Source organism: Bemisia tabaci, chromosome 1 (genome assembly GCF_918797505.1).
Source record: "Bemisia tabaci chromosome 1, PGI_BMITA_v3".
NCBI lineage: Eukaryota > Metazoa > Arthropoda > Insecta > Hemiptera > Aleyrodidae > Bemisia > Bemisia tabaci.
In genome coordinates, this window is record NC_092793.1 from 56165589 (window position 1) to 56190709 (window position 25121).

The 25121-nt window shown below is 41.1% G+C and overlaps 3 protein-coding genes across 4 annotated transcripts in view; 2 read left to right on the forward strand and 1 right to left on the reverse strand.

Annotated features, from left to right (window-relative positions):
* LOC109043126 (cytochrome P450 4C1) overlaps nt 1–25121 on the forward strand; it is a 55288-nt gene that overhangs the window by 1447 nt on the left and 28720 nt on the right. The window contains exons 1-5 of one of the 2 annotated variants that reach the window (XM_019060213.2): nt 13182–13434; nt 22795–23019; nt 23504–23610; nt 24109–24199; nt 24779–24961. In XM_019060213.2, coding sequence (XP_018915758.2) covers nt 13419–13434; nt 22795–23019; nt 23504–23610; nt 24109–24199; nt 24779–24961 — 622 coding nt within the window. In that variant the 5' untranslated portion in view covers nt 13182–13418. Of the gene's footprint in view, nt 1–13181; nt 13435–22794; nt 23020–23503; nt 23611–24108; nt 24200–24778; nt 24962–25121 lie in introns of those variants that run through there. The other variant, XM_072303849.1, reaches the window with a different exon arrangement.
* LOC109043050 (glutamate receptor U1-like) lies at nt 4405–7528 on the reverse strand. Its single transcript, XM_019060082.2, has one exon. It carries the CDS (start codon nt 6695–6697, stop codon nt 4733–4735), a length of 1965 nt encoding a protein of 654 aa, XP_018915627.2. The 5' UTR covers nt 6698–7528; the 3' UTR covers nt 4405–4732.
* Nucleotides 9852–11770, forward strand: LOC109043052 (glutamate receptor U1-like). Its single transcript, XM_019060083.2, has one exon. The coding sequence runs from the start codon at nt 9867–9869 to the stop codon at nt 11697–11699; it is 1833 nt and encodes a 610-aa protein (XP_018915628.2). The 5' UTR covers nt 9852–9866; the 3' UTR covers nt 11700–11770.

Here is a 25121-nt window from a genome sequence, read left to right on the forward strand (position 1 = left end):
CCTTTGCAGACAGCTTTGCTCTTAGCTGGTTTATGCCTTATGCCTTCACATTATCCCCCTTCTTCTGGATGCCTTCACATTTTTTTACCCCTTTTCAGGTAACTTCATATAATCGTGGTCTGCAATCCGCCGATCGAGCACTTACTAGACCCCTGCGTTGCAATCAGGGCCGGATTCACCTACTTGCCTCCCATGGGCCGCCTATATTTTGCTGCCCCCTTCTCATTCGTTTTGAAATTCGATAAAAACCATCAAATGAACGTGCCAGCGGGGGAGGGGTGCATAAGACGCATTTACTCGTGTTGAACACATTTTTTGGGAAACCCCTGTCAACACCACTAGCAAAAGTTCACGAAACTTTGCGCGAAAGTTAAGTTCCGTAAACCTATCTCTGTGTGGACAAGGCCTTCCATTCATAGGAAATGAACGAAAAAATTATGAAAGAACAAACATAAATGTGGATTAATGATTTTAACTTCCGCCGCCGCACCGCGTAGACCGCACCGCGCAGACCGCACCGTGTTGGACGCAATGCGTGAAGTATTCACGCAGTCTTGTAGGCGCTATGCGTTCCATGCTGACCGCACTTTGTTTGGCGCAATGCGTGAAGTATTCACGCATTCTTGTAGGCGCTATCCATTTGACGCTGACCACAGTGACCGCACGGTGTTTGATGTAATGCGTGAAGTATTCGTGCAGTCTTGTAGGCGCTAATATGTGTTACATGCCGATCGCCGCGCCGAGGGCTTCTCCTTTTCATCTCAAGTCCTCGTTATCATTTCTCTCTAAGTCGCACCGTTCCAGGCCAAATTGCGTGTTTGGTTTCTCTCGTAACTCGACTTATTGAGGGTGCTGTCTTCTGTATCACTAAGAGACGACATTAGAAATTACTATACTCTCAGGAAATGAGAGATTTTGTCGCCTTTTCTCGTTTGTAATTTTGTTGTTATATAAATCCGATTTTTTTCTTATACCTACGTTTTAAAAAATTGCAAATTTTTGCCGCCCCTTAGATTTGCCGCCATGGGCCGCGGCCCATGTGGCCACCCCCTTAATCCGGCCCTGATTAGGATATATATTTGGCCTTTCATTATAGTGAAAACCGGGCGGAGAGTTAAGAATAATGACGCGCAGTCCCACTTTTGGCGGCGACTTTTGCGCATCGCGAGCCAGGAGAGGAAACCCTGCGCCGGAGCCGTCGAGTCATCTTCGCAGTGGACGCGCCTTCAATCCGACTGGCGGCAACATGTCTACACCCGTGGTCGAATGGTTATCTCATTACGCCTGCCGTGAATAAGTTCATATATCGACGGCTGCACGCGGGAAAAAAAACGTTTTTATCTCCGATCGCACCTCTCATATTTCATTTTTCACCGGTGATTTTCAAAAAAACTACACAAAAATTTTCTGAAAAATTACGGGTAAATTCGTCTTATTTCACCGTTTATTCATTGAGGAAAAACTTGAACGCGTTTCAAGGTTCAGAATCGGTTGCAATTAAGATGCATATTTTCCCGTTAATTGTGGTAAAAACTGGGCAGAGAGTCAAGAATAATGACGCATAGTTCTGGTTTTGCGGCGACTTAAGCACGTAGTGCAAGCCTGAATAAGGAACGCCGCGCCGCCGTCGAGTCATCATCGCAGTATGACGCGCCTTCAATCCGGCTAGCGGCAACATGCATACACCCGTGGTCAAATAGATATCTCATTACGCCTGCCGTGAATAAGTTCACATATCGACGGCTGCACGCGAAATAAAACCTTTTTCATCTCCAATTGCAATGTTATACACACCACCCCTCATGTTTCATTTTTCATCAATACTTTTTAAAAAGCTGCACACAAATTTTCTGAAGAGCTTCCGGGAATTTCTCGAAATGATATTTTAAAAAATCACTGAAAATTTCAACGCTATATTTTCATTCCTTCTGTTTTCTTTTTTCTTTTCCCACCGGAGAAAAATATCGTTCTGAGTTTCTAATTCGCTGCAGTGCATTGCAACCTACGCCTTAGGTTCCAATGTCATTTCACAGTTACCTAGGTGTGTCTTACTTTGAAGCTGAACAGGTAATAAGTGTTAAAGGTGCTTTTGAAAAATTCCTGCACGAAAATGCATTTTTTATTCGGCATTATTATGGGGCAACTTCATTTTTAAAGGAGTCCCCTCATGCCAAATTTATACATTTTCATCGCCCCAAATTTTTCTGAAAAATGTTTTGAAGCCTTATCTAATTTTTTTAGCACATTTCTGTGGTGAGGAATTTTCTTGGAAACATCTTGGAATAAAATAAATAGCCTGAGACGCTGAACGTCTTAAAATTATACTAACTAACTAACTATCTAAATACAGCTTGACTCTGTCCAATAGCCTTCGATTTCCTACAGATTTAAAAAGGCTTGAACGGAAAAACCAATGTTGCCAGTTTGCTGGATCCGCCGATGGTTTTTTTCGAATAGCAGTTATTCGCGCTTCGTGGTAGGTATGTTGCCTATGCAGAAAAATTGAAGGCAAACTTAAAGTGAAAGATATCTGACAATAGCCTCCACGTATTGAGTTTTGGTTCCAGCAAAGTACATTGAGATGGATAACTGTAAGTTTTTAGGTAGATGACTGTTCGCGCGCTCACTCTCTCTGTCTTCTCTCTCGGGTAGATTTTTTGCCTTTGCGCTGAAATTAAAGGCGAGAATTAAATCGACGATCTTCCGACAGAATCACGCATCGTTTATTGGTTCCGTCGAATCATGCAGCATTTAAAGCCTGTGGCTATTCTTCAAAATTGGCGACACTTTTTTTCCTCTTCCTCCATTTAAATGTATGTAGAATAATCGATTCTTGACGAGCCAACTTGCTTCACCTGAAGTCGATATTTTTAATGGATTTAAATGGGGGAAAAACGGTTTTGCCAACTTGTCACTGCTTAAAACGCGAGTGAGGTGACTGTATTTTCGAATAGCATGCTAAGTGTTCCGTCTCGATGGACTAGATACTTATCGTTCCTCTTCGTTACATTTTTTTCTCTCCTCTATTTCTATCCTTTCATTATTACTCTTGTTTTAGCGCCCGTGTTGTTATAGCACCTGGTACAGCCGCTCCTCTTATCCGCCACCGTTCCTGGTCCGTCCCTGGTAACGACGCGAATTCATATGGACTATATTTTGCAATTGCGAAAACTACAATTTCTAGCTCAGTTTAGAAACGACCTATGTACCCTTATTTTCCCTATACACACAAGAGTTTTTACGGGTGAGCCAAGGACGCACCCCGCGCCCGGCCCGGCCCCGCCCCCGGCGGGGCCCCACTGGCTCTGATCGATAAGTCGGGTGTTCGCAACGAACACCTTAATAATCGACTCTTTACCATAGCTTCAAATGGGAAAATATAGATTATCGATCATTCACACCTCACCATTGCTAGCAATAGATTGTTTCTAAATTCTGTTACTTACCGCTCAATCCTCACCGTCCATAGACCTTCATTACAACCAACATCTCGCGACAGCAGTCGAAATCTAGGACTAGCACGTTACCACCAGGCTAGGAAGTCTTGAATCTTCAGTGTGACAAATGTCAATCTCTGAAAGCATCCGCCTGGTGCTAAATAATATTTTTCTTATTTTGATCTCCATTCCAGTTTACTTCGCTTGCTGCTCTGGAACATAAAACAAACTATACTTTTTACGGTATAAGCTGAAGTGACGGGCGCGGTGTGGATTCCTTCCGATCAGGAGGTTGATGCTGACCGACAAATATATGTATTTGCTGAAGAAAAAAATTGTATGACTTTCAGTATTTTCTTTTGCCTTCAACTTTCTGCATTGCGACTGTTGCTTTAGAAATTTTTTTTGCAGGCTCATTAGAAATAGACACATCCTCCCCTTTTTGAAAACCTTTTTCACATGATAAAATAATGAACTTATTTGCAGGAGATTTTGGAAAACTTCAACATTTGTTCACTGACCTCTCATTCAAAAGAAAACGTTACCGTATGATGTAAAAACGCCTTCAAAAAGAGGAGTATGAATGAACTTAAAAAAATAATTGAATCGAACACGCATAACACTTCTGATGCAACAATTGCCGCGCTTAAAGTTGAAGGCGAAGAAAAATTAAAGTTGAAAACTATGTGATATCTCCCCGCACTCTCCAGAAACTTTATGCAGTAAGAGTCGTCGGGTGCACCACTGATTAGAAATCGTCACCTGCGCCATGTGCAGGTTTGAATGATGACATAAAATGAGAGCTGGAAAAAAGAATTATTTCCAGCTGGACTAGAACGGAAGAATCAGTGCGATTATGGTGTTGACATAAATGATGATCGCAAAATCCATAATTAGAAAATTCAAATTTTCTAGAACCAATGGAGCATGCGAGTTGCGGTGAATTTTGTAGATTGATGCAACTTATATCATTGTAAAACATTTGTATATACTATTAAAAGAGATTAAAATTCATTGCAAAATTAAAGTTTGATCATAAAGATGCAACTTTTTTTTGCATGAAGTGACGATGTTCGTTCATCTTTCCTATTTCAAACGAACGACGACTCTTCCACAATTGCTTAAAATTGGAACTAACTGACCGATGAATTTATAAAATAATGAATTTATAAAAAAATGCGACTAAAAACTAAACCTTTCTAGAAAATTGAACGAAAAAACTTTGTACATAAACAATTCCTTTGGACAGAATGTAAAACAAACTCACCCACGGCGAGCATTGGCTATATCCCTGCTTAAGCCACCTTGAACGGTTTGAAACGTTTGCGTGTCATTTCATAAACCATCTGACTTCTTCGATGCAGTTTACTATCCGAGGGTGGTTTTCTCGAGCTGTTCCCCCTACTTCTACGATTAATTCTATGCATTATAATCTCCGCAACCAAAGTAATGCTACTCAGTCCGCTGCCAATCCCGATGATAATGAAAGCGATAACAACATTCGACATGGTTAGCGGCTTGTAAGTCTCTTGGACTTGGTGATAGTCCGAGAGAGGTCGGAACGGCGTCGAGTGAATGTACCAACTGTGGATTATCCCACTCTCGACGAATATGGAAATCACTTTATTGATGGACTCGAGAAAAGGAGAGTCATACGGGAGCATGTAGGCTATGTGGTACGACTTGGGACAATCCGCCACGATGTGTAGCAAAATTATATTGTTTTTTACGAACGCGGTTGCTATGTTCTCCGCCAAGTCATTAGCAGGCCCAATGGCTGCTGCGTTTCCTTCAGTCGCCACTTTCCCCAGTATGTCCATCCCCTTGTCGGGCACAACCTCGAGATTCGCGTAGAGTTTCCTCATGACCGGCTCGTCTGACTCGAAAGTAGCTTTGAGATTTTCCGACGCCGTGATGACGGGGATGCCTTTATCGGCAACTTCCTCGAGAGTGTTGAGGTCCGGTTCGTAGGACGGGTAGCTTAAGAACTTGACCATTGAGGCTTGAAAGATAGTGGCCGTGGATAGGCTGAACCAGAGGAAGGACACAACGGCGATCCTCTCGGACTGGATGTTGGGGATTTTAGCGATCGGGAACATCAAGAAAATGCGGTACAAGTCGAGAATGGTCGTTATGACGGAGTACTCGCCACTTTTGATCTTGCGGACGAAGCACCAGAAGGTGATGCTGCAGAAGTACGTGATGAAAAGCGCTACCCACATCTCGATAGAGAAAGCCAAGAACATGCCTTTCCAGTGCGGCCGCAGCCCTGACTTTGCCACGACCAGACACAACTTGTCGAAATCGATCGGGCGGGTGAATTGTACCTTGGTCGTCTCGTAATCTTTGATGAAGATACTGTTGAAAGCAATGTCTGCCCGATCGTAGATCAAATCCCCTAGGACGCCGGTAAAACTCCCGTTACTGGCTTTGAAACCATAGCGCAAACCGTCTTGCGGCGGCAAGATGACGGGTCTAAAATTCATCCTGCTCGCAAGTGTGGTCAGTAGAAATCCATCGGCACCGAGATAGGAGCCATTGCCCAGGGGCAGTGCTCTTGTGCGCGTTGGGAACATGCTCACTCGAAGAGGATAACCGTTCAGATCGTTCATTTTTTTTACCACCGATTTTTTGATGGCTCGAATATTCCGCAAGTGAATGTTGGTCACGTCCGAAGCGTTTTTGAAAGGGTTGTAAATGCTGACCGCTTCGCTCCCATCGGTTGGATAGAATATGACGTTGTTGACGAAGTAGACATTCCAGAGGGCTCGAAACAGCTCTAGAATGTTCGGCGGATTCGAAGCCGTCACTATGATGTAATAGCACGTCGAGGTCCAGAGGGAATCTGTTGCGTTCATATCGATAAGGTTCCCGATGTCGCCCACGACAACGATGACCAATTTTGCCAGCGATTGGGCTCCGAGAGTTGAGTTTCGGACCGTGAGATAAAGTGGGCCGACTTTTCGGTAAAGGCTCGCGATGAAGTTAGAGGTGTTGTCGAACTGGGTCACCCGAGCCAAGAAAATCTGCACCGAGTGGGACTCGGCTACTTTCTTGGTAGTTTTTACTAATCGCGTAAAGTTGTGCGACGCCATCAGCGTCCAGTTGAGGCTATGCTGCGGCTCGACCGGGAAAAAAGTTTCTGATGCCATGAAAGACCACAATAAAGACTGTTCCGTGTCCTTGGGTGCCGGTTTTTTGGGATCCGTCAACAGGATCATTGAAAGAAGGTGAAGAACTAGTTGATTGAAATACCTCATATTGTATGGTTGAATCCTGCAACTGGGAATATCAATAATTAATTCGCAAGATGGAAGCCCTGTCAACCCGGGATCAAAAAATCAATAATCGTTTGTACAAATACATATTTACAGCATTCTGCGGTCGATTAATGAAATATCAATTGAAGCACTGCTTTGAGTTGAGACCAGTAAAATTTAAGCACTAACTGAAGCACTAAAGACCGACCAATATTTTACGAGATGAATTATTTAATACTCCACGAAAAATTCATTTTTATAGCAGCAACACATGCCTATTGGATTTCAAAAAAATACTTCTTCCAGGGAGTTCCGAGTTAGTTTGTTTTAAACGTTGAATTGGTTTGTTTTGTTGCAATCCTGACCACAATACTAAAAAATAATAAACTCTTAAAGGAACTGTATAAAAAAGACTGTGTTGTGAACGTCTGCCTGCTAAGTGCGTGTGCGTATGCTGGAACCAACGGCAATCAGTTCGATGTAATTATGGAAGGATTCGGATTTAAAGTGACCTTAACGAGGCTCTGTCACTTGGTCAGACGGGCGCGAAGGCAGAAAATAATAATATGTTCCAAAGTGACCTATAATATATTTCGGTCTTCTCGGTATAATTTTCTTACTCTACATTCACAACCTCTTTAGACAGATGAAGGGGTTGAATAATGGGGTGGTTTGACGTCGTTAAAATCGAGGGTAGGTGTGTTCTGCGTTTTGTGCGTACCTCCCCTCGTTGTTTTGACGGCTGTTTTTCCATCACCGAGAAACAAGTTTTTGCTCAAACATATGACTTTACACTTCTACCCTTGCAAATAAACATCAAGCATGGAAGATGAATTTTCATCGATTTTTCCCCGATTGAAAAAAAAAAAAAAAACCTGAATAGAGCTTTGCCAGCCTTCTCTTTGCCTTTCCTCTCAGAAATGTTAACACATTTTGAACAACCCAGACATTGACGAGCTCCTGCGATTTCATTCAAATCGGCGTCGCGTCACAATACGCCACGACGATTACCATTTGATGCCGTGTAATACATCGATTGCTGCGAGGAGCGACGCAGTGACGATTCTTGCAAGTTTACAACACTTTTTTCTCTCAATTTAAATGTATGTTGAACAATCGATTCTACATGAGGCAGCCTGTCTTACCTAGAATCGATATATTAAATGGATTTAAATGGAATATTAACAGTGTTGCCAATTCGCCGGGACAGGCTGGGCACGACGTCCGACGACCAGAACTAAGGCAAAAAACTAGGGATCGCTGTCTGGTTATAATTGCTCTTTAAACCAGGGCCGGATTAAGGGGGTGGCCACATGGCAGCAAATCTATAGGGGGCGGCAAATTTTGCAATTTTTTTAAACGTAGGTATACAAAAAAATCGGATTTAGAAAAAAAAATTACAAAGGAGAAAAGGCGACAAAATCTCTCATTTCCTGAGAGTATAGTAATTTCTGATTTTTTCGTCTTTCAGCGATACAAGAGACAGCACCTTTAATTAGTCGAGTTGAGAGAGAAACCAAACACGCAATTTGGCCTAGAACGGCGCGACTTAGAGAGAAATGATAACGAGGACTTGAGATGAAAAGGAAAAGCCCTCGGCGCGGCGATCGGCATGTAACACATATGTATTAGCGCCTACAAGACTGCACGAATACTTCACGCATTGCATCAAACACAGTGCGGTCACCGTGGTCAGCGTGAAATGCATAGCGCCTACAAGAATGCGTGAATACTTCACGCATTGCGCCAAACACAGTGCGGTCAGCATGAAACGCATAGCGCCTACAAGACTGCGTGAATACATCACGCATTGCGTCCAACACGGTGCGGTCTGCGCGGCGCGGCGGAAGTTAAAATCATTAATCCACATTTATGTTTGTTCTTTCATAATTTTTTAGTTCATTTCTTATGAATGGAAGGCCTTGTCCACACAGAGATAGGTTTACGAAACTTAACTTTCGCGCAAAGTTCCGTGAACTTTTGCTATAGTAGTGTTGACAGGGCTTTCCCAAAAAATGAGTTCAACACGAGTAAACGCGTCTTATGCACCCCTCCCCCGCTGGCACGTTCATTTGATAGTTTTTATTGATGTTTCAAAACGAATGAGAAGAAGGCGGCAAAATTTAGGCGGTCCATGGGCGGCAATTAGGTAAATCCGCCCTGCTTTAAACAGCTCCTTTCCTCAGGAAGAATAGTAAAAAAAAAAAAAAAAAAAAAAAAAACGTGCTTCATCCCTCAGCTCCTTTGCAATACTTAATACCTCACGAGAACCTCTCCGGTTGATAGGAGATGGATTTTTTCCGATCGAGTAATGAGACACTATGGGAGGACGATTGAAGAATTCATTTCTTAAATATTACAACACATGAACGGTAAAACATCTATTGTTTCCAGAAGTGATACATTTCCAAGGGCTCCGAAGTTGATTTTTGTCCACTGAGCGCCGCGACGTTTCGGCCGAATAAAGCACAGTGCGGTGCGGTGAGCGACTCTCTGGAACGACATCTATTAGAAGGCGTGACGGAGCCTTGTTGAGGGCACATCATTACCTCAAACCCCTTATTTAAGGCTCTTGGGCGTTGTTTTCAAATTAGGAAAGCTGCGCATTTGGAGGATTAACCGGCGCGTGATGAAAAAATGCGTAAATTCCCCGTTTTCATGGTGAAGGTCTTACTTATCGTCTGCTATTAAACAGTCGGTATTTGCAGTTTATACGCACCACAGTATCTGATGCAATATGCTAGTTGTGAATTGAGTTTTCGTTACATTTCAATCCTCTAAGAGACTTCTTGCCTCCTCCTCTCTGCGTATTAGTGTGCGCGTAATTCATTTTATACTGGGACTTGACATCAAATACGAATACCAGGAACCCACCCCTTCCTATTATCGAGGGATGCTGAAACGTCGTGAAAAGAGAAAAAAAAATGGATGAGTAGGAGTGGAATATTGAGTGATTAAACGATGATGATTCCGTATGGTTCGGTCGGTATGGAGAGGTATCGGTTGCGTTAGAATGCTGCTCTGTAAACAACTTCTTTTGCTCCTGTCTGTGTTATTCGAAATGGGTCCTCGTAAAATCGTTGTGGGCGAGCCTACGCCATCTCTGAATTTGTCTCCACTCGAATCGGATACTTTCACGCAACTGAAACAGTCGCTGAACTGGACAAGGATGATCTCGCGCAATTTTACAAGAATGATAAGAACGACGAAAAAAGTAGCCGAATCGCAGTCGGTCGAGTTGTTTCTGGCCAAAGTGACCGAGTTCAGAAACGTTTCTGGTTTCATAATGAATCTATACACGAGAATCGGTCCGTTATTCATCACAACACGCAGCTCAGCATTCGGAGCGGATCCACTCGCAAAGCTCGTTATCGTTGTTGTAGGTGACGAACTCAACGTGTGGGACCTCGTGAACAAACAGAGTGACGAGACCCTCTGGTCCTCGACTTGCTACTACATCGTTGTAGCCGCGTCGATCCCTCCGGACATTTTGGATCTCTTCCAGGCCTTTTGGAACGGCTACTTCGTGCATAACATCATATTCTACCCGACCGACGGCACCGAATTAGTCAGCGTTTACAACCCGTTCAAGAACTCCTCGCAAGTGACCCGGATTCAAATGAGGAACATCCGAGCCATCAGGAGCTCCTTCGTCAAAAAAATGTCCGATCTCAATGGATATCCTTTGCGAGTGAGTATATTTCACACCCGCACGAAAGCTCTTCCTCTGGGAAATGGATCCTACTCTGGTAGGGACGGGTTTTTACTATCCACACTCGCAAGAAGAATGAATTTCAAGCCGGTCATCTCGGAACCTAAAGATGGCCTGCGTTATGGGTTCAAGGCGGAGAACGGTAGCTACACTGGCATGCTGGGAGACTTGATCTACGACCGGGTGGATATTTCTTTTAATAGCGTCTTCATCAAGGATTACGAGACGACGAAAATTCAGTTTACACGCCCGATCGACTTCGACAAGATGTGCTTGGTCGTGGCAAAATCTGGACTCCGTTCCCACTGGGAGGGCATGTTCCTAGCTTTCTCCTCTGAAATGTGGTTGGCCCTTTTCATCGCTTACCTCTGCAGCATCAGCTTCTGGTCCTTCCTCCGCAGAATCAACAGCGGCGAGTACTCGATCGTAACGACCATTCTCGATTTATATCGAATTTTCATGATGTTCCCGATCGCTAAGATTCCCAACATCCAGTCCGAGCGGATCGCCGTTGCCTCTTTCCTCTGGTTCAGTCTATCTACGGCCACCATCTTCCAAGCCTCCATGGTCAAGTTCTTGAGTCACCCCTCATACCGACCGGACATCAACACCCTCAAGGAGGTCGCTGAAAAGAACTTCCCGGTGATAATTGGCTCGGAGAACTTGAAAGAAACGTTCGAGTCACCTGAACCGGTGATGAAGAAGCTCCACGATAATTTAGAGGTAGTGACCGATAGAAACATGGACCTACTGGGTAAAGTTGCGGAAGAGGGAAACTCAGCAGCGATGGGCCGCGAGAAGAATTTGGAGGAGAAAATCGCCACGGATTATGTGAAGAACAACATTATTCTGCTACACATTGTTGCGGAATGCCCGAAGGCTTACCATATCGCTTACATGCTTCCGCACGCATCGCCTTTCCTCGATCCGATCAACAAGGTGATCGCGATATTCGTGGAAAGCGGGATCATCCACAGTTGGTACATCCACGCGACGCCGGTGCGACCTCTCTCGGATTACCATAAGTTCTCGGAGACGTACAAACCGTTGACCATGTCGAACGTTGTTATTGCTTTCGTCATCATAGGTCTTGGAAGTATGCTCAGCGTTTTTACTATGGCTGCCGAGATCGTAGTTCATCGTGTGTACGGGAGCGGATGGCGGGAGAGCTCCGAGAAGAAACAAGTTACCATCAGCAAATTACATCGGAGAAGTCAGATAGTTTACGAGATGACACGTAAAAGGTTTAAGCCTTTCAAAGTCGCGTCTACAGACAAGAAGGGAAGCTAATTCCATAAACCAAAGACGTGTTGTGTTAAACGTGTCACAGGTCCATACTTTAAATAAATTAGTTAATTTTTACATAAATTCCATACGTTTCACAGAAGCAGAAAATTTGTAGAGATTATTGAACTGCTGGGCTCAATATTATCACCAGGAAATTCAGTAGCCGATACTATATTCCCGCCAGTGTTTATAGAACAAACACGAACAATCGAGTAAATATAAAAAATATCACACACTCTGCTCCCACCTCTTCTTCTTTCTCAGTCTTAGATATGACTAGAAGGTTACAAGTACCATAATTGTTGGTACTGGAATTGGACTATTTCTATCAAACGGGCCTAAGCGCCATAGGGTGAGGAAGGTAGAGGGGGGCTTGGATTGGCGGCGGAATCAGGCGTCCGGCTTATTCCGTCCTATACTCGGAATGCTTTTCCATGGCGCTTAGGTCCGTTTGACAGAACGCGCTATCCGGGATTCTAAATTCCTCAAAAGGAACACAAATTGGCGCTTAGTTCCGTTTGATAGAAATACGTCCAATTAATATTGACTAACTCAATATTTTTCCCAACTTCGCGGGAGAAAATTTTTCTTGGGTATAATCCCACAAAAAAAAGTCCCGTGGACACATAACAAAGCCTCATTCAGGATCGAATCACAAGTAAAATCAGCCTGAAGTAATTGATGCTTACCGTCGGTCGGAATTTATTTTCGGCCCGGGAACTTTTAGTGGTGTGAGACCTATTATGTCTTTATGTGTCAATTATACACATGGTATAAAATTACAATTTTAGACCTAACAATTTCCATAAATGCATATGCCATTACTTACTATGATTGGAATTTATCGTTTAACAGAGGCTAAGGTAATTACATTGATCCAGTATTTAATGTGCAATACTTCGAAAATCATAACACTAAAAGAGATCTACTTAGACCCTTTAGAAAATGTAGAGGATTTTCCAAAATAGACGAGTGGCATTTCGGCGTTCCTCAGACGAAGGAACGTAACTCCATTCCAAAGTTGAAAAATTAACTTAAACAATTCAATTTTCATCAAAAATGTACCTGTGCAATTTTTGTTCAAAATGTTACTCATTATCGCACGGGATCGGAATTTCATCTCGCACGAGATCAGAAAAAAATCAGTGAAATTTTTAGTTAGAAATGCCAAAGATTCTCCTGTTAGAATTGTGATTTGCGAGGGGAAATTTGGCAGCAATGGAATAAAGTCTTCACGTTCTGTTGTGGGAGAACGGCGATTTTTTCATCTTAGAAATTGTATTATGATCCATTCCTCGAGACGATCAGGTCCAAATCGCTCCAAAAACGAGTAAAATTTAAAAAATTTTCAGAGGGTCCTCAGACTGCCAGGATTTACCTATGTAACAACTTTAGAATTGCAAAACTACGAATAATACTTAGAAATATTTTTAAAATCGCCAAACCACAAAGTATTGTTCAGCTCTGTGAGCACGTTAATTTTTCGCCAATTTCGGGTGTAGAATTGACCTCTACCTTACAATAAAGAAAGAAAAGAAAAAAAAACTTCTTAAATGATGACTCTACGCAAGTAACTCAAAACTGGATCATGAGCAAAGAGGAAGCGTTTATGAGCCTTGAATAAGGGCCACAAAAAGAAAGAGGGGGAGAGATTGTTCAGATTGGGGGGTCCGGACCAACAACGTGATCCATGGAGTCAGTTTAAGTGGTGCGCACGGAGTCATGAACATGGATCTAGGTATGCTAACCCGACTTCCTTTTCGCTTGATATGATTTGCATAGTAAAAGCTACAGATTCTATTTCTGCGCATTTATTGATGCTGCAGCTTTTTTCAGTTTCCAAAATTAAGTGGATGTTATGTCAAACTACAGAACAGGTTTTTAGGTAATGGAGAATTTGCAGGCGTCTGTAATTTTGTAAATTTTAAAGTTAAAATGAAATTACTACGAGAACTGAGCATGAGTATATCCTTAAGTTACCCCTCTATGGCATGCATTAATTTCAGATCTCAGATTCTGGGGGATACTAATATATTTTGTAGTTTGCATAAAAATCACAGAGCACGAAATATTTTTCAAAGTTTTTAATTTTCGTGAATCGGTTATTCGAAAAAAGACAAAAACTAATAAAACTTTGCGAAATCGTGCCACAGGAGAAAAGAATCAATTTTGAAAAAAACCCAAAAACTTGTTACGAATTTGTAACGCTATGCCATAGAGGGTTAAACAAATTTCGGAGGAAATATGAGATAGTAGCCTAATCTGTTAAAATAATCGTGTTTAATTGGAAAATGCGGTATGATGGCGTCACAAGGCTACACATTGTCTCGCTTTTAAATAAATTTTTGTACAATTTCCCATTTCAGAGGGGAAAAATTATAAATGATGCAAACCCAGCTTACTGAGCACTCTCAGATGGAGCAATGAGACAATTTTTCTGCAAATTTTCCATTTCGCATTGCATTCGTGCCTCCAGATTCATTGGCTTTGCTTTCGAGTCTCGCGCTCAAGGCTTTTCTCCCCTTATACTCTCTGCCAATATTTGGAATACCCTCAAATGGATTGCATTTTGCAAAAAGGAACCACTAGCATTGCAATGATGCTAAGATTGTGCAACTTCATCTTTTAAAATAAAATTTCGGAAATCGTGAAAAACTATGAAATTTAGATGGTAATTTTTGTCTTAAGTTTTCAGTTTTTAGCGAGTAAAGTAGAAACTATTAATGGATAATAGGGTTTTTCCTCCAAGACAAAAAAAGTTGCACAATCTTAGCAACATTGCAATGCTAGTGGTTCCTTTTTGCAAAATGCATGCAATCCAAATATTTCTGATGAGGCTCATTGAAAAGCTATGCAAAAAGGGAAATGGATCAATGAGCTTCACAGATGAGGAAATATATGGTACACTTGGAGGAAAAAAATGATTAATCCACGTGGTTCTCAATGAAACATGCATCTCAATTAAACTTAACGGCGGAGGGGAGGGGGGGAGCAAACTGATTTTCTGAAACAAATTTTTAATTCTGACTTTCATTAAAAATAATTGAGCCCTCATTGAAGTGCCTTGGACTTTTCGAGACTTTGCCTTGGAATTTTATGGACTAATTGAAAATTCAAATTCATCTCGAAAGAAAGAAAACCGAAAGAAAAGTGAAGTTGATTTAACATTCTGGATGTGAAAAAAGTGTGCGAGAAAGTATAAAATGCTGAACTATCCACCACAGCAGTAACTTTTACATCTCGGCATTGCTAAACTAACTGCTGTAGCGGGCAATTCAGCATTTTGTAAGTTCTCGCACACTTTTTTCACATCCAGAATGTTAAATCAACTTCACTTCTTTTTCGGTGAAGAGCAGGCTGTGAAAAGAAGTGATTGTCTGCTGTGCATTTCCTAACAACGCAGCTATCTTCCCCGAAGTTTGATCCAATTGGACGTGGTTCTATCAAACGGAACTATGTGCATTATGAGCCTTGATACCCATAAGAATACATACATAACAGGGCTCACGTCATCATGCACATAGTTCCGTTTGATAGAACTACGTCCAATTGTGTTGATTATCAGAATTCCCTCTCCTCTTTGTTTGACATTCGTCGTGTGATGAATTCCATCCTAACAAGCATCATTCGCCATTTTCTGTTTTCGTGATGGGTAATCACAAATTCGCTTGGAAGATACCAATACCCATTCGTAACTTCCGAGCACATTAAGATATCTGAAAGGTTTTCCCATGCCAAATATTTATAAAGTTTATAGTCTCATGTCAAAATTTTAAATTTTTTGTTGCCGATCAGCTACCTATTTGAAATATTTCACAATCCCTACATCAACTATATCTCTCTTAATACTTTTAATTATGCTCTCATGCTTTTATATTATTAAGTAGAAGCACAATTTGTCTGACCAAAATCTCACAATTTTTGTAAATAATTGAGAATTTAAGAATGCCCTTACGGGCTCACCGACATGGAGGGCTGGAGAAGGACCTCTAGGTTTTACGATTTTAGCATAGGTATACGTCATTATACGTGTGATTTTATTTTTTGCTACAGCAGAGAAATTATTATACCTTGAAATCAAGTTTGGTTAAATACTGCATGGTAAGAGTGTCGCACAACCCAAGAATAGGTCACCTAGTTTCATATCGATCGTGAAACTATAAAACGCGCATCTTCTTTAAAATTTCCATGGAAAATTCTTGAAAATGCGAAAAAAATTACTAAAAAGTACCTATTTCAGGTAATGATAATTGGTCAGCGATGATTATAATGCAAAACAATCTGACAGAAGAATGTGACACAATATTCACGTTGTAAACGATGGGAGTATTTTTCTAGTCCCACCATCGATATGCCACGTAGTTGCGACTTTTGAGCCTGTTCATTTTGACGCGTTAAAAGGTAACGGTTAGAGGGTAGTGTCATGAATACATGATAATCACTTAGAAAATACGTTTTCCTACTTTTTACCTGAAGAACTACCGCGAAATTGGAAAAATGTCAAGCAAGGCACTGCTCCATGCAGCTTTTTATAGCGATACATCGGATTTTGTTTCTTGACAGATCGATCATTTAGAAATCGTATTTAGCCGTGACCACGACGAACAATATCGCTTCTTTTTATGGAGGTCACATTGCGGTTAATTTTTTGGAAAAATATCATGCTGTCAATTTTTTGGTTTCATTTGGAAACACTCTGAAAAAGGAGAGTTTTTTAGGAGAAGAATTTTAAGAATGTTCCCATATTTCTGTGACAGAGGGTGTCTACTAAAATTTCATTTTGGATTTTTCTGATATTTTCTTAATTTTTTCTGTTATTCAAAAAAAAACATGACTTTTTGCACGTATAATTGACACTTGTTTGATTTGAAAAATCAACATATTTAATGAAATGAATCGAATGTTTGAAAATGCTTCAGGCACTCAGAATTTCCTGATCAATGACCGATTTTCCTGATGACATCGAATTTCCTTATATTTTCCGATTTTTACTCACGGTAGACATCCTGTGACAGTTTTCCTGAAATAGTTTTATTCGGGGCATCGTTCGTATATCTGGAAAGAAACACTAAACGAAGAAAAGCCAAAGTAGAGCTTAATGCTGATGAGTCTACTTGGAGGTTCCTAGTTTTGTCAGCATTCTGTGCGCCAATTATTAATTTGAGGTATAATTCAAGCGTGACTCACGTCAAATTGCTAAAGACGTTCTCATTGAGGTGGCACGTGCCGCGGTTAGTCGTGAATCATGAGACGCTGAGCCGCTCTTCTTTTTCTAAACAAGCGTTTAAGTCTCCGAAGATATGGGGTCTTCTACGCTTCCCTAGAGTGATTCTGCGCAAGATGAGAAACGCAGGATTGAGACATTCGGTGCACGAACACAAATACGGATGTTATGGACCAAAAAAGCCACAACGACAATTGTATCGAGGACCATCGAAGTTCCGGGTGCTGGAGCCGTAGTTTCGATTACCCCGGGTGCTACGCTCGGGACTTTCGGCCCCTGAGCCCGGAACGCGGACGGTATGTCTATATAGCCCCGTAAGTACAGCTTCACGGCCTTTTTCTTCTCAGTGTGCAGTACATGAAGTTAAGACCTGGACAGTTTTTTGCTTTAATTCACTTTTTACTTTGTTTAGATATACCTCATCGGGGGAAATAGACATATCGACGGTGAAACTACCAAACCACGTATCTCGGTTTGCGACGTCGCAGACTTCCTGTCATACTTTATTTTTTAAATGAAAAACTACTTAACATCCAGTCTTGAAAATTTCTGTGATTTTTCCTCTTTGTGCGGAGAAAATTCCGTGAAAATTTCAAGGAATGATATTGACTTGGTCTACTTCAAAAAAATAAAATGTGAGCGTAGATTTTTAAACACCGCAAACGAGATACGTGGTTTGGTAGTTTCACCGTCGATATCTTATTTGATAGTAGTAATTATAAAAAGCAACTTCCGGATTTTAAAAATATGTCATTATCAATGTAGTGAATGTTCTTGTTTTTACCGTTCCCATCCCACGATAAATGGACCGGTGTTTTTTGATGAAGAAATTTGCCTGCTCATCAAGACTAATTGACACTCGAATACGTGTTAGTATGCGTCGAACGATCGTTCAGTGAAAGTATTGATATTTTTTTGTGCTCAAATGTGGTCCGCCGGTTCAACGACTCCGCAAAAATCGAATTAGTTTGATTGTATACTCGTGAATGCGTAGGAGAAGAGATTACTCTAAAAAATTCAGAGGGGATAAACTCAGAATAGAGAATTTGCAGGTGTCTTGAATTTTGTAAATTTCATCTTTAAAATGATACAGCCAGGAATCCTGAGTAGGAAGATATCCTTGGTTTAAAAATTGAACAATTATTGGAGAATATATGATAAAAGAACCTAATCTGCTAAAATACGTGTGTTTAAATGGAAAATGCCGCCGGATAACGTCGTAAGGCGGCAGATATTCTCACTTTTAAATCTATTTCTCTCCAATTTCCCATGTCAGAAGAAAAATTATGAAAAATACTGCGAACTCAGCTCATGAGGCACTATCAGATGAAACAATAAAATTTTTTGGTGCAAATTCTTCATTTGGACGTTTCAGTTTTATATTTTCTCGTTTATTTTGCCCAGGAACACTGGAAAAAAACACATTGGATCTAGAGTCCAGACTCTTGAAAACATTGTCAAGAAAAAAGAGTCTTGATTCCATCAGATTTAAGCTTAAATCAAAAGGAAATCCGCTCCAATTAAGAGGCTTGGTTCTTGATTTAAGCTTAAATGTGATTGAATCATGAGTATTTTTTTCTTGTCGATGTTTTTAAGAGTCTGGACTCAAGATCCAATGTGTTTTTTTTTCCAGTGAAGCAGTGCTATATTTTCCCTAGCGATCAAAACCGTCTCACAGGTGAATTTTAGGTTGATATCAACCGAAATCACCAAAATCTTCTCTCATTTCGCAAGTACTTTCGGTTCCCCTCGGCATGACGCCGGAAACCGCAGTGACAGAAGCGTTGCGCAACCGTTGCCTCACGGATTATACGAGTCTCAAACTTTACAACGAGTTTTACGCACTCTATCCGGTCTTTCGCGACCATAAGAAAGATACAACTGATATCCGCTGCGTGGCTCCGCGGTGTCAGCCAATTTATTGCCCTGGGGATGCACATCACGTCGCCTCGACCGGTGACGTTAACGCTGATAACATCTCGAATCCCGGCCGGAGACGCACTCATCAACTCGACCAAGTGGTGCGGAAAAGTTGGTCCGCGAGGAAAGGGAGCGCTCAGGTTAGGCAGGGTCAATCCGAGGGAGGCACTGCCGTCCCAAAAAGTAGATAAAACAACAGCCATGACGCACGATTTTGTTACACAGTTCTGTGCTGCCGGACTGTGTTGAAATCTTATTTTTCCGCTCGGTAATTTAGATCGAGCTCACAGCTTGTCTGGTATGGTCATGTTCACCGAACATAGAGTACATAGAGTCGTAATGTAAGCTGGCGCCACTTTTAAGAATTTTCCAGGCCCCAAATTCCGAGACTCCTGTGTGACGCCGGGTCACTATTTCGATACATAATCGATTGTTTGCGAAACATGGGTACCCGGCCATCTGATGTAAACAAAGAAGATAGGAATCACCACGTATTCCATACCGCCATTTTGGATCGAACATGTATCGAAAAAGTGGCCCGAACTCGGCGCACACCGGGCTCGGAACTCGTCGAGCAGAACATGGCGCCAGCTCTCCCATTTACATTACGACTCTATGTACTTTATGTCACCGAATGGCGGATGACAGATTGCCTAAGAAGGTACTAGATTGGGTTCCCCTGGGAGGAGACGTAAGGGACGTCCAGCAAAATTATGTTGCCATCGCACACACGGGTTCCCACTTCATTCTGACCACCCCCAGTATCCTCCGCACAACGATTGGACCTCCAGATAAATGCATCGGTAAAAAAATAACTCTTGGAACTACCGATGTCAACTGCACTCTGCCAGTCAGGTTATGAAAAAAGGGCGAAACGAAAGTCAAATTCAAAATTCCTAAATCAATGTATCTTTATAATCCTGGAGATTTGTCGATTAATCCCTGTCAATTAATATGATACCCCCTGTAAAAGTGACCAAGTTACCCCTTTTTCGCGCGCAGCGTGGCTGACTCAAAGTGTGAAACATCGATTTTCTCAACAAGAAGTTGGAGGTCCAAATCCCGTCATGGGATCATCAATAGGCTCGTATACGGCTGGGATTTTTCACTAGTCGAATTCGGAAATTTTTACAACGTGGTTTACAAGAACATAATATGAGGAACTGTGTTTTGTAATTCTTGCCGTAATAGTCCACTCTCAGCTCACAATAAAACAACATGAAGCGATTTCAACCGTCCACCTCAATCTATTTAAAATTGTCAATGGTGTCTTGCGCTTTTGGATGACCTTGTGTTGTTAGTTAAAGTACACGACTCTCTGATAGTTTCCCCACCATCTCATTACTGTAAACCCCCTGATCCCCTAATTTTTCATTTTTTGTCGTTTTACAGTACTGCCCGATTTCCATTATTTTTGCGGCTATAGGTAGGTGATGGTCTCTAGATGAGCCAGTTTTATTCAGATTTTGAAAATATGACCCAGGTTTTATTACATTACGATATAAAACTGTGAATTCTCTTATTTAAACATTATGTAAATGACCATTCTGTATCAGAGTTCGTTCAAAAGATCTACTGGGGCGGTTTTCATTATTTTTGCGGTTAGGTATAAAAAACAGACGGTCTGTAAATGAGTCCGTTTTATTTAATTGACTCACGGGGGCTTTAGAAAGCGCTCACGCCCTCTGGAGGCTGGGTCACGTTGTGGCTAGGGGATGTAGCCCCTAGTCTTTCAATTACTTTTCAATATACTTCTCAACTAGTGTATCCCGCCGTATTTAGATGCTACCAATCTGAGTTACACACCTTCCCCACTAAGCAAATTAATTCTAACACAATCATAAAATAGACTGGCTCCATCTTGAGTTTTTCAAAGAACTTAGAAATTTCTGAAGTAATGTGTGAAAGCGTGAATGTTCTCTATCAATTCCTATATTAATTCTCTATCAATCAATAGGAGGTACAATATTCAACATACACAGTCTCCTCAAACAGTATAAGGGTTTTATGGCGAATCTAAGAAAATTACTGACCTCGGAAGTGTTCAAAATTATTGGTTCAAAACGTGCTTAACACTTTTTTGAGACTACTCAAAGCTAATTTCAATCTTTGCCGAAATTCATAAAATTACGAGAGATCGGGCAGTTTGATTTTTCTACGAGGAGAAATGAAAAGGATCGGGATCGAAGAATTTCTGATGCTTTCCAAAGGTTGTCAAACAGAATTAATGTTTAAAATTCCTGAGAAAGATAATAACTGTAATAAATTTTGATAAAAACATGATTTTTGTGAACATGACAACATGAAAAATATTTTACAGCGTTGCAAAGCGAGGAGTATCTTTTTATATATATTTTTTTTAATAAAAGAGATTAATCGATTTTATCGAGAAGAAAAATTCTGTTAATATGACGATTATGACATCTACCGACTTTCTTTTTGTCAAGTCGAACCACTCGTTACGGTAGTTTCCTGATTCGTTGAGGAGGGATTCTTTCGAGTCCCATGTGACATTGGCAACTGTGTAAGCGTCTCGTTCTCACGAGCCATGTGCTACGCATAGTACCCGCTAAGGCGCGCCGAAAGTAGCTTTTGTCTTCATTAAAAATTAATTGAATGTTTCGGTAGCTCAAATTACACAACGGCAAGTGTTGCTTTATGATCATTTAACATTATCGTACAGGTGTCGCCGCGGTGTAAACCCCGCAACGGGGCGCAGTTGGGCCTAATAAAAACTGACCCACACCGAATTCTACTTAACTTTTCCCGCGGAGGGGGCTCCGGGGTGCCTCAGTGGTCAGGCGTGCGTACGTGAACTTCAAAAACCGCTACAATGCCCGCAATAGAGATAAACGTTTCGCTCTAGAACGATTAACGCTCGCATTTCGAAAATCGCAATTCAAGTTGCGCTACCGTCTGCCGACAGATTTGTACATGACACGCGACTTTTATTCTCAAAATTGGGAAGCTTTTATTTTCATCCGCTGACTTGCCACTGTTGGGCCTAAAAAATATTGAAAATACGTAAAAAAAAAAATAAATTCGAAAATGGAATGCGCGAGCGATTGAACAGATTGCAATCACACGATGTCACTCCATCACTCTGATGTCATACAGAGATTGTAAGATATTTTGTGACTAGGGAGTGCGCCGCACAGTAGATAGAGTCAATAGGAGAGGTCGGACAAAATTTGGAAACTTTAAAAGCTTATAATTCCGCTTACACAAAATGTTAAGGTTCTAACAGAGGTTCCGCGCACGGAGAAAAAATTTCGTGCCTGGGACCCGAAGTTGAGGTCATATGGATCTCTAAAGTTTTCGGATCACGCATCCGAAAACTTGAGGTCCAACTGCCGAAGTTCGGGTCCGACTTCTGAAGTACTTCGGTATTTACTGAAGGGTTCAGGTCACACATCTGAAGTACTCCGGTACATACCTAAGTGCCTCGATGTCTGACCCGAACTTCGGCAGCTCAACCTCAAGTTTTCGGATACGTGATCCGGAAACTTCAGGGATCCATATGGCCTCAACGTCGGGTCCCATGCACGAACTATTTTTCTATGTGTGGGTTTTCTCGTTAAATTTTCTTCGAGAAGCACCCTTTAAAATTTAAAATGTGACGAATTAAACTTAAAAATTTGCAGTATTAGTCAAAAATTGCATGACCGACCTCTCTGATTGACTCGATCCACTGTAACATCTTCGCAATCCAAACCCCCCTCCCCCCTCCAGTCGATTCGTGCCTTAGGCGTTATGCTTTACGCGTTACTTTCTTAATTTCCTGAGAGTATAACAGGGTTCCGGAGAGGAAAAAAGGGTTCTGAAAATGCAATTCAATGGGTCGTAGCGTTAAATTGAAGTAAGGCTCAGAGTTTACAGTGAATGTTTACAATTATTTTGGTGTTTTATTTTAATTTAAATTTAAATTTAATTTCTGGTGTTTTTTGCCCCAAGGAGGAAAGCAGTCTTTTGGGTTCAAAAACATCAAGGATAGTGGGGCTACGAAATGGTACCTATTCGTTACGATGTTTGGAGTTTCAATCTGGATCTTGCTCCGCCTATTGAACATTGGTTTCGTCAACTACGTGCGGAAATGCCGATTTGCTGCTTCACTGCCAGGACCCCCAGCCCTCCCGATAATAGGGAATGCAGGCGTGATTATTAAGTACGGAGTAAAAAGTAAGTTATACTAGCCATTGCCATATAAATTTCACATTTGAAATAATTCATTCAAAGTTTTCATGTGAACAAAAACTTTACAGTCTACAGAGAATGAAGCGTTAATTTGAAAGATTCGACTGTCTTTGACAAGACCCTCCGAGAAAAAATTTCGACGGTGCGGCTGCATCAAGAACGCGTACCTCGTTGGTGGTGTTTCAAAATCTTCGCTCTTGATAAATTTTATTATATCAAAGGAGAGCGAAAACATCAACGCTATGGCCTGAAATTTTCATAAGTTGATCTTTGCCCGATTGTCCCTAGAAAAAAAAAATCAAGAAATATTGCAAATTGCAAACTTGGATCGATACAGGTCTAGTTGACCACCAACAATTTTTGAGAGTGTGTAGCGGGATGACCCTAAACTGAAAAAGAATTAAATAAATAATTTTGATAACCACCGGAAATTCTGATGTGTAAATCAACATTTCTTCGGCTTTTCCAGACTTTTTCGAAGCATTTAACCATTATATTGTGAAGTATGGGACGGTGTTTCGTTTCTGGGCTGGACCGGTGCCCGTCATAGCAATTGGTGAGCCAGAGTATATAAAGGTGAGTTCTTGTATATATGTGAGTATATACCGCTAGTTAGATGATAATTATGCTGTGGCGTCAAAATGGAATTATATTTGATTTTATACCTCAGTATTCGCATGGGCTTAGTTTTCAAGGAATGGCGTGTGACCTGCGGGTGGATTACATGACCTGGCGTAGCATGTTATTTTGATGCCCATTTTTCTTCTATTTTTTTTTTTTTTGGTGCATGTGATTGTTCTTCCCCGATGCCCCTACCTCGTTTTCCTCTCATCCGTCTTTCTCATAAAAATGGACCGTGTTGGTAAAATGTTGGACTTGACTATGAATTTTCGCAAAGAGATTGAAATAAATTCCAGTCGGAAAGATCGACAGAATTTGGTCCCTGGCTGAAAATCTTTCCATCCGCTTCTGAAGCCTTGATTTTTATTGGCTAAACTTTCGTGATGAATCTTTGCAAGTTCGTCGCTATTTTTCCTTGCCGATGTCAAATAAATAAATCTCTTTGTGTTTCAGGAAGTTTTAGCCACTGAAGGTTGTGAAAAATGTCCGTTTTTCTACGGATTCATCGAGACGATCACAAATAAAAACTTGTTCGTCACCACTGGTAAATTAAGTTTCTTCTACATGCAACTATCCGCACATTGAATATTGATTTTGAGTGAAGAAAACCGAGACCTCCATGCAAATTTTGGATTAGACATATGATAGTCAGTACACATAAGAGAAACTAAGTTTAAGGTTTCTCTCATACGTTGTGTTGCACACCTTAAAATTAATTTTCAGACATTTTAACTATGAACGTTGTTGGTAACTACAAGAGATTTTCTGCACGTATTTCTTCAAGCTTATTTGATGAGAAATCATCCTAAATGATGCAATACATTAGTACGAAAATGAAACACTTGAACGAGTCACATGCTAGTGGTTTTGTTCTCATTCGTGCCTCGTTGCTAAAGTGACAATAAAATCTGTCTACAATAAGAACATTAAGTTTCTACGTCCCATTGAAGGAGGCATTGCTCATTGGAAAACAATGTGGATGAACATGGTTAACTTGGCGTTTAATTAGATCTCGAAATGTTTTAATCTACTCCATCAAAATACGAGTCCTTTGAAACACGCGAATTACGGATCTTAATTAAAATTATGTTTTTGAAATTGAACGTATGTATTATTTTTCTAGATCACGAGTACCAACGGAAGCGGAAAATGTACGACGTTTTCTTCTCTTTGCGAAATATAGACAAAGCGTATCTACTTGTGGAGCAGTACACGCAGCAACTTTTAAAACGGCTAGAGACCAAAGAAGGGGTACCTTTTGACATTTTTCGAGATATCCTGGTGATGACCGGTAAAACAATGATGGGTGAGTTGGATATTTCAATAGCTGTCCCAAAAAAGTCTTGTCACCAACCCTCGCAAGAGCAAACTGGCACTATGTGAGTTGCTTGCATGGGCTTAAAAATCGTTTCAATACCTTTTCAACACGATATTTTAACTGATGGAGTTGAAAGGAATGGAACATT

Bases quoted from the DNA above. Each gene is read 5' to 3' on its own strand.
- LOC109043052 (XM_019060083.2), top strand. From the start codon at position 9,867: ATGATCTCGCGCAATTTTACAAGAATGATAAGAACGACGAAAAAAGTA.
- LOC109043050 (XM_019060082.2), bottom strand. From the start codon at position 6,697: ATGAGGTATTTCAATCAACTAGTTCTTCACCTTCTTTCAATGATCCTG.